General features: G+C 36.0%; 1 protein-coding gene across 2 annotated transcripts; it reads right to left on the bottom strand.

The window, feature by feature from the left end:
* Positions 1 to 1,070: 1,070 nt before the first annotated feature.
* On the bottom strand, positions 1,071 to 5,114 carry LOC141713580 (auxin response factor 18-like). 2 transcript variants are annotated; one of them, XM_074517058.1, is made up of 4 exons: positions 4,603 to 5,114; positions 3,237 to 4,369; positions 1,718 to 2,652; positions 1,071 to 1,571 (listed from the first exon to the last, which is right to left on the bottom strand). In XM_074517058.1, exons 2-4 carry the CDS (start codon positions 4,353 to 4,355, stop codon positions 1,511 to 1,513), a joined length of 2,115 nt encoding a protein of 704 aa, XP_074373159.1. In that variant the 5' UTR covers positions 4,356 to 4,369; positions 4,603 to 5,114; the 3' UTR covers positions 1,071 to 1,510. The 2 variants fall into 2 exon arrangements, with proteins under 2 accessions (XP_074373159.1, XP_074373160.1); XM_074517059.1 differs by having other exon boundaries at positions 4,739 to 5,114.
* Between the last annotated feature and the right edge of the window lie 5,021 nt (positions 5,115 to 10,135).

The following is a 10,135-nucleotide window of genomic DNA, read 5'->3' as shown; positions in this document are numbered from 1 at the left end:
TATAACTTTTGTTTCGTGTTTATATTTCTTTATTTACAAATCTTTGATTCAAGTTTAGCGTGTGTTTGAGAAATTTTAAATTAAGTAATTTATAATTTAAAATAAATAATTGATTTATAAGTGATATGTAAATGAATAATTATAGGTTGTATAAATATTTGGATAAATTTACTTATAAATCCGAATATTTGTTACTTAAATGAATTGAAATAAATAATTATTAAATAGAATTATCTTAATTTATGAATTTTAAATTCAAAAGGAGTATAAAAACTTATATTTTAAAATCAAAATTAATAAAAGAATTAAAAAATCAAAATAAGTTGGAAAAAATTAACTGATTATTAATCTTCAACTTATCAACTTATAAATTACTCCCTCCGTCCCATTAAACGTTTCCTCTTTTGACTTTCGGTACTGTTCACGGTAAGCGATTGACTACTAATTTACGTCTAATCTATAATATTAAACATAGTCATGAGTGATCTCGTTGGATTCGTATTTATCAGTACTTTAATAAAGTGAAATTTTTATATTTAATACTAATACGAATTTAAAGATATTAACAATTAAAAGTGTGCATTGGCAAACGTGTCCAACACAAATAGCAAACGTTTTTAGGGACGAAGGAGTATAAATCTAACTTACAAATACCCTATAAGTGATAACCAGCTTATAAATGGACTTATAAGTAGTCACCCAGACATAAACATGCACCTAATGTTTCAAATTTTAAATTTTGTACTACTCTGCTAGTTTTGCTGAAAACGTTGTAAACACGTAACCATCGCTTTGTCGTGCTTCGTGATGCTTGCTGCTTCCTAATTAAGCCTTTAATCCGCACTTTTTTTTGCAGGAATGTAGTTGACTGATTTCAGCAGGTACATGTTTATCCATGTCGTTCCGTGTCCCGAATTCTAAACCGTTCTCGTCAAGTTCCTGAATTCAATTCTCACTTACTCTCAAGGTCGTTGTGATAAATACTCATTTGTAAGATATATACGTTTAATTATTAGAGAAAAGAAGGAAAAAACTAAATAAAGACGAGTCACATCTAGACCGAAGCTTCATTAGACGCCTGAATCATTTGTATCTGTCATTTTATTCCATGAATGTAGGCTATACAAAACTTCAGAAACTACAGTTCAAAAGAGACAATGGCCAAATTAATCAACTTACTACCAGATTAAAAATAAACAAACAAAAATGCCCGAGGCGTTCTCACTTTGTCCAACTTTGAACTCTTAACACTGGTCTGTACATAAATATAAGGTTTCTAAAAATTATGAACGAACCGGATTCTTCAATCTTTTCGAGCTTTAACAGGCTCTCGTGGTCGGGAATGGAAGGAGGATATGCAATCCCCAACGCGTGACCGGAATTGAAAGAAATGTCGGGATTAAGAACAAAAATGTTCTGTCTGAAACAACCATTAGTTCTCGAACAATGCAGAAACACCGAGTAACTTCTGAAAGCTGGAGTTAGCGATCCCTCATTAAATTTTAGATTTCTATGTTGTTGCTGTTGCGTCTGTTAGAATCATCAATCTTCTTGCTGTTTTTACGAAGTCGCTGCAATAAGGAAGAGAAACAAAGCATAAAGAAATATTTAGATAAACATAGAACAATTACAGTCTGCTAAAACGTGATCTATCCATGAAATGTGATTAACCATGACATCGATATGATTATTGAAGAAGACAGAAAAACTTACTCACCTAAATTGTTCATCTCCGATGTTCTTTACAGCACCTCTGGTGTCACGGTAGCGCACTTGATTCAGAATATCAGAACTTCTAATACCAAACATGGAAGCTAATTTTCTGTACAGTTCTTCATAAGAAGTGAGCAAGGAAAGATCTAGAGTTCGACCTACCTCCTCAGATTCCATGAATACCTTACATTGACCAGTTTCCAAGTTGGTCTCAGCTTCTTGAAGATTACCTTTGTATTGAAGTAAATTTTCAGAGGATGGGGCCTCTGTTATCGTACATTGACGGATTGCAAGACCAGAACCAGAGGCGGAACAATCTCCATCAGATAAATATGCTGCCTTGTCTACATTCACTCCGGAAGAACTGTTGCCAGGATGAACTGGCGAGGCTGTAAAAGCAGACTTGCTTAGCGTAATCTGCTGCTTTGTTAGTATCGGCTGACCAAAAAGTAAAAATTGCTGCGGTTTCTGGTCATCAATTTTTTTTGTAGGGTTAGCTGAATTCCCTATGCTTAACAGGCAAGAGATATTCTCACTGCTGTCTGCCTTGATAAAATTTGGATTGATTAAAGGCCTAGTTGGTATGGAACAATGACGAAAAGGTGAGAAACCAGGCGGAAATAGACCCGACTGCAATTTTTGAAGGTGGATATCTGGTAACGGTAAACCATATTGAGCGTGCCTGGCTCCCTGCATGCCAGCAGGAGTGTTATCGGGAAAACGACCAAAAGGACTGTTGTGTCCCAGGAGATTGCTGGAAAATGTCGGCACTGGAAGTTGCCCGTCTAGAGGGAAATTTGGGTGCTGGGGTAATTTTAGCTTCTTTCGAGGTGGTGAGAATGGGGAAATTTGAATATTAGGCATACTTGATACTAATTCCACAAGCCAAGGGCTGACACTTTTTACATTTTGTAGCAGATCGGGTTCATCCCAGGTGACCTGGAACAGTAACTTGATTAGGAACTGAGAAAAACAGGTACTTTAGGAAGTTCTCTGGAAATAGATAAAAAAAAGTCCAGAATACAGTCATCTAACATATCGTGATATGAGGACAGGGGAAGCAGCAGTATCTTGTTACAGATATTCCACAATTGGGCTCTAGACATAGAAGAATCGCTACAATTCTACTAATATGCTGGAAATTCAGGTGAAGGCTTCAACCTATTATTTGTATGTACCATTCCGCGGAACTTATGGTGTTTAGCTAGGGTATGGCATCTTATCTAGTCACCTATATTAGGATATAGATAAATCTACATTAAAGCATGATGAAGAGGCAAGGCCCTAAAGTCTATCATAAAAGTAAATCTGAAACTGATCATTTTGATAAAATTTTCTGTGACCAGATCATCAAGGACAATCACCAAAGTGATCATAAAATTACTGAATAATTTGTTTATACCTGATCACATGACATCAAATAACCCAAAAGAGCATATAAGAAGAGAACGGCATAAGATTATACCATGAAGGATTAAGATTTAGTGAAACAAATAACTGCAAATCAGAGAGAAACATGGTACCTGTAGAAGCCTCCATGGTGAATCGGGCCAACGAATGGGATCAGCAACTTGGACAGAGGCTATAGTTCCCATGAACCAACTTATCCGTGATGAATCTTCAGTTTCAAAGGGCATTTTGAACCTCATTCCAGAACACCAGCGGATTTGCATTGCAGATTTTACTTGTGAGGCTTTGACACAGAACTCTGGAGTGCTTGCTCGAGGGTAATAAACAATTTCAAAGGGCTGCCCTTCAGCTGCAAGGGTTGCAGCTTCAATTACTGATTCAGCCATTACTTTGGCCTTGCTTATTCCATTTCCACTACTAGGTGGACTTCCTCCATTACCATATCTTGCTAATTTGTTTTCGTCATCCCTAAGAAAAGCTGAGAACCCTCCATATGGCACAACACAATTTCCCCCAGCTGGATTCCAACCAGACGTAGATTCAGGATTACCTCCAATTCCCCTCTTTGCTCTCCTAATGCCAACACAAAGGTCCCCATTCTCTGCCCTCAAAAACACAATTGAATCTCCTGCAACAAGCTTCTTCTGATTCACAAATGTACTCCACCCTGTCGTCAAAAGATGGCGTCTTGGCGTCCCCCTGTAAATATGACGAAACTTCCAAGTTTCACCATGAACATCCTTAGCAAGAATAGTTTGTACCGGAGGATCAGCAGAATAGTCCAGCCGTGGAAAAATTGTCTCAGCACAATAACGCGGAACAGAAAACCCCCCACCATTATTAGCATCCGACTGTGTCAACGTCTTGGCAAACGAAGTAGGTTTCTCTTGCTCACTCGATCCATTAATACTCAAAATTTCAGCATCATCACAATTAATCTCATTTCCACCAACAGGAACCAATCTAATATTAGCATAAACCTCATCCGTATCCGGATCCGCCATAAACCTAATAGCCGATACTCTACAACCAACATAAGCAGGAAGCCTAGGAGAACTCAGAAACTCCACATTTTGACAAGAATGCTCAGAATGACCCTGAGGGAAGTAGAAGACCTTAGAGTTCACAGGAGGTATCTGCACCATACTTCCAGCACACGCATGCCAAAACTGTGAATCTAAACATTTCTCGGAATCTTTGAATTTTTCTTTCGAATCCATGAAAGTAATCATTGCTTAATCAAACACTACATAAAAACAAACAAAAATAACATAAAATTGCATAAGTCTTAAATCTTAACCACACACATAAAGATAGACTTTCATTACGTACACGGCAAATTCAGTGACTCTAATTCTCATATCCCACCAAAAAATTCCAATAAAATAAAAAATCTTGCATATTTTACATTTCAAATAATCAAAATAACATAAAACCAATAAAGAATCAAAACTAAACATGATAAAAGAATAAGAATACCTGAATCTTGATGGAGTTCAACAAAAAACTGTGTGTTTTATGTTTAAAGTCTTGAGTGGGAAATGATGAAGAATCATGAAAGAAATGTAATAAATCAAAACGACAAAAGAAGAGAGAAAGTTGAAAAAGGCATTACAGAAACTTGAGTCCTGTCGTCTTCAAACAAGAACAAAGTCCATGACCGACACACAAAGATTTCCAAAACCAATCAATATTCTCCTCTCTCTCTCTCTCACTCTCTCTCTCTCTCTCTCTCGCTCTCTCTCCCAAATCTCTCTCTCTCTCAAATCTCTCTCTGGCTATAAATATTGGATCAATACAAAAAGTCCACTACTCTTGAGCATAATAAAGTTCATACATAACTACATATAAAAACACCAGTTATGTTCTGTCAGTACGTGTACATGGTCATACACATGAATATATGTATGAAGTCCAAGCAGGAGTAGTAGTCATCTAGACACTGTTTTTTAGCAAATACAGTTTTAACTCCACCCCCGAAGCTTTTGATATTTTTGTTTGTTTGTTGGTGTTATGTCAACTTTATCATAATTTTCTTCCTTTCTTTTTTATTATCTTAACCGCACGTATTACTCATCTACTGGCTTCCTTACTGACCTTCTCGTAATTTTTGGCTTGTTTATTAGTTCCCGTAATTATAAATTGTATATATTATATAAATATTAAAATTATTCAAAATTGAAGAATTTGAACATGCTAGGAAATAGGAATTATGGAACATAGAGATTATATACGTGTTACGAAAACTATAAATTACGATTAGAGTTAAATAATTAATGTAGAGAATAGAGAATGGATCTTGCCTACAGAAATATACTAAAGATATTGATGTTTAACCAAGCGATGTCCTCGGCATGTCCTATTTTTTTAATCCTTTAAAAAGTATTTAATTAATTCTCTACGTAAGCTGAGATCATTGTGGAAAGAAAAATTACCAAAAATGAGAACAACGAGATCTTGTTGCGTGGAGACGTAGTTAAGTTGAGTGATAGTCATGACCAATGGAGACGTAGTTAAGTTGAGTGATAGTCATGACCAATACTATCATGGAATTATTTGGTTCATGGCATGGGTTCGGTTAACAAAAATCGAAATTTCAATAATATATATTAGTGTCTTGATTTTTTTGATGAGAAGAAGGAGATTTCATTCATAATTTAAATTCTTATTAATATAAATTTGAATTTTAACGGGAACAGAACTCTTAAAAAAATATGACGTGAATAATTATATGATCCTCTATTCACAGACCGTTTAACAAACAACAAGGAAACTTTGTTATCAAACTGTAGCATCAAGCTACGATAATCCTCAATAATCTACCCAAGAGTTGATCTCGTTGAAGTTTTACTCCTGATTGCTTGAATCACCACCAGGCAATTAGACTTCAAAGCCACATATGACCAATGTGCCCTATCAATCTAGCTCAACACTTCCTTAATTGTCATGGCCTCTGCTAGTACATGAGCGACTATTTGAGTTTGAAATAAAGCCTTAGCCTCAATCAGAAAACCATTAGAGTCTCTTGCTATCAAACCAAAACCAATTCTGTCACGGTCCTTTAACACCGCTGCTTCAACTGATACCTTAACTATATTTGATAACGGTTTAGCCCAGATTAAAGCTTCATCTCCCTCGACATGTCACATGTGGTTGGAGAATAGCCGTGAAAGATTTATGTTGAGGTAACTTCCATTGTGTAAGATACTACTTTGCTTCGGCAACTGTTATGATTACCGTTGTTGGTTTTTATTTCCAGACTAAATCATTCTGAGATCTCCAAATGGACCAGCACACTGTCATAATTCCAACTTATTGAATATATTAAAGAAGTCATCCACTCCTGAAACTCAATTGTATGAGATATCTTGGTAGCAGAATCGCCAACATTTTCTAGCAAAATTGCATGATACCAAACTGTACATTATTGTCTCATCAGCATCACAACATACTGGGCATGTTACCTGTAGTAGAACATGTTTGGCTTGTAATTGTACCAGAGTTGGAAGACAACTTGACAAAGTATTGTTGGGATTCATGACACAAACGCAGCGGAAAAATCAAAAATAAATATGAAAAATGAAATCCCAAACGCAGGATCCATGCGAAACAAGACATTTAATTCGGAGATTAGATGTTTACCTTAATAAAGCTTTCCTTCTGATTGTGATGAATGTACAGATCTTGATGAACCAACACAGCAACCCTCCTTTCGAAGATCTGCTCTCCAAGGTTTCCACACGAACGCCCGATCGTCCAACTATCAACGGATCCGGTACTAGCCGATTTGGTTGCCTCGTTTCTCTCTCTCTCTAGCCTCTCTAAGATGTAGAGCTGCTAGGGTTTTCTAAAAACGTGATGTGTCAACTAAACCTTAAAAATATACATCTTATATATAGGGAGAGAGGATTTGGGCCTAACCCTAATCTTAATGGGCTTCTAAAAGAACCCATTCTGATTTTGGTTTATATTATTATTAAATTCGAATTCTAATATATATACAATTAATCAAGTCTCACTTAATTAATTTAATAATTAATTTCGAATTAATAATAATAAAATATTTAAATTCATAATTTAAATAACACTCCGTTTTAAACATCTTTGTGTGTGACCCTTTAGGTTGTTATTACGTTGGCAATAATTTTATTTTCTAATAATAAAATTATAAATAATGAGTGACATCTAGTAATACATCATTGCTCCCCAAGTAATAATAATAATTGGCGATTCAATCAAACCTTTCGTGAATAATGTACAATATAATATAATCCCTTTAGCCTTATATTATAGATCAAACTCAAGGCATGCATTGTGTCATCCTCTGTTAATGTTTAATCCATCTAACCTTGATCAATGAGTAAACTATTAAATAAATCAGTATTTGAGCACGACCATGCATTTTATAGTCTTACTCAATCAAGAGGCCAATAATATCACTCCTTTAATAAAGGATGGCTGAATCCCATCTAGATCATTCATATTTCTCATACGATTCATAATATACCCAATGTCTACTTTTATTATTACCCGGTCAAGGATAACTTTCAATAGTATCAAAGTATATTAATTCTCGTATAGAAATATAATGATTTCAGGTCAAAAGACCAATACAACATTATCACTGTGAGGTTAACTTATGACATTTTAAACATGTAGTATCTCACAACGGGTCAATCCAGCACCATGTATTTAATACATGTGCATGTGTTTTGACTTTAGTATCACCATACCGATGATCAATGAGATGTGATCATCAGTCAACAAACACACTAGTCTCAATGTATTTATTATCATCCCTTAACAATAATACTTGACTAGGGACCTTTAGGAATATCAATACTATTCTCATAATCTCATTTCTAAGTCACGTACTTAGAGATATAGATTTACATATCATATTCCAAGGACATTTATTAATCTAACATTTTATCGCAAAAAATAAAGATATAATAAATTACTAAAGAAAAATCCATAGAATCATAATTAATATTCCAAATATTTCATAATATAAACATAATCGTGTTGTCTCTAGGGCACAAACATTAACAATCACCCACTTGCACTAGATCCAATAACCCATGTATCTAATATCCATGGAACTAGTATGACCTTCATGCTTTTGCCGCGACAAAGTCTTAGACAGTGGGTCTGCAATATTATCATCAGTATGTACTTTACATATATGTATATCTCCTCTTTCATTAATCTCTCAAAGAAGGTGATTTTTCCTAAGTATATGCTTTGCCCCGGAAGGGGACCTTGGTTCTTTAGCCTGCACAATAGCTCCATTATTATCATTGTAAAGATCAACTGCATCTGTGATCGATGGAACCACACCAAGTCCCGTTATGAATTTCTGTATCCAAACAGCCTCCTTGGCAGTTTCACTGGCAGCAATATACTCAGCTTCCATTATAGAATCAGCTACTTTCTCTTACTTTGAACTCTTCCAGCTTACAGCACCTCCATTAAGGCAAAACACAAAACCTGATTGAGATACTGAATCATCTATGTCCGTCTGGAAGCTGGCGTCAGTGTAACCCTTTACAACCAGCTTCTCATCTCCTCCATACACCAAGAATGAATCTTTAGTCCTCTTCAAGTACTTAAGAATATTCTTGACAGTTGTCCAGTGACCCTCACCTGAATTAGACTGGTATCTGCTCGTCATGCTCAAGGCATACGCAACATCAGGACGAGTACATATCATCGCATACATTATTGATTCAATTGCCGAAGCATATGAAACTTTGCTCATACGGCCCTTATCATCTAATGATTTAGGGCAATTATCTTTTGAGATCAATATCCTACGAGACATTGGGACATATCCTCTTTTTGCCTCTTGCATCCCAAAACGATGCAATACTTTATCAATGTATGTACTCTGACTTAGGCCGATTTATTTTCTTGATCTATCTCTATAGATCTTGATCCCTAATATATAGGTGGCATCGCCTAAATCCTTCATCGAGAAACTATTTCCCAACCAAGTCTTAACAGCCTGTTGAGAAGGTATGTCATTCCCTATTAGTAATATGTCATCTACATATAGTACTAGGAATGCCACATGGCTCACACTAACCTTCTTGTAAACACATGGTTCATCTTCATTTTGAATAAAGCCAAATTCTTTGACTGTTTCATCAAAATGACGATTCCATCTCCTTGAGGCTTGCTTCAATCCATAAATAGATCGAAGCAGCTTACAGACCATCTTAGCAAACTTGGGATCGACAAAACCCTCAGGTCGTATCATGTATACATCCTCTTCAAGGCTCCCATTTAAGAAAGCGGTTTTGACATCCATTTGCCAAATCTAATAGTCGTAGTAAGCAGCTATTGCTAGAAAACACCTGATGGACTTGACCATAGCAACTGGTGAAAAGGTCTCATCATAGTCTATACCATGAATTTGTTTGAAACCTTTTGCCACTAGTCACGCTTTATAGGTCTGTACTTTACCATCCATGTCAGTTTTCTTCTTGAAAACCCACTTACACCCTATAGGTTTTACCCCTTCAGGTGGATCAACTGAAGTCCATACTTTATTTTGATACATGGATTCCATTTCGGATTTCATGGCCTCTAGCCATCTCTTGGAGTCTGGACTGTTCATAGTTTCTTGGTAGGTAAGAGGCTCATCATTGTCTATGAGCATTACATCGTCATCTTGAGTCTAGAGAAATCCATAATATCTCTCTGGCTCATGACGATCCCTACTAAATCTACGAACAACCTGTGTTTCCTGAGCAGGAACATCTTGATGTACTTCCTACCCACTTTCCAACTCCGGTTCAATGTTATTTTGTCCAACTCGATCTTCATCGAGATATACAGTCCTCTCACTGATTTTCTTGGAAAGTAACTCTCTTTCAAGAAATACAGCGGTTCGAGCATTAAACACTTTGTTCTCGGTAGGATTATGGAAGCTATACCCTTTAATTTCTTCAAGATATCCCATAAAATAACATTTATCCGATTTTGGTCCCAGCTTGTCAGACACTAA

This window comes from Apium graveolens, chromosome 3, assembly GCF_009905375.1.
Source record: "Apium graveolens cultivar Ventura chromosome 3, ASM990537v1, whole genome shotgun sequence".
NCBI classification, from domain to species: domain Eukaryota; kingdom Viridiplantae; phylum Streptophyta; class Magnoliopsida; order Apiales; family Apiaceae; genus Apium; species Apium graveolens.
Note: the sequence above shows the minus strand (reverse complement) of the source record. Positions and strands in the feature narration are given on the sequence as shown.

Excerpts from the sequence above, each read along its gene's own strand:
- LOC141713580 (XM_074517058.1), bottom strand. The coding sequence starts at position 4,355 with ATGATTACTTTCATGGATTCGAAAGAAAAATTCAAAGATTCCGAGAAA. Across the intron at positions 2,653-3,236 it reads CACCATGGAGGCTTCTACAG|GTCACCTGGGATGAACCCGA; the intron begins GTACCATGTTTC and ends TTACTGTTCCAG. Across the intron at positions 1,572-1,717 it reads ATCGGAGATGAACAATTTAG|CGACTTCGTAAAAACAGCAA; the intron begins GTGAGTAAGTTT and ends TCCTTATTGCAG.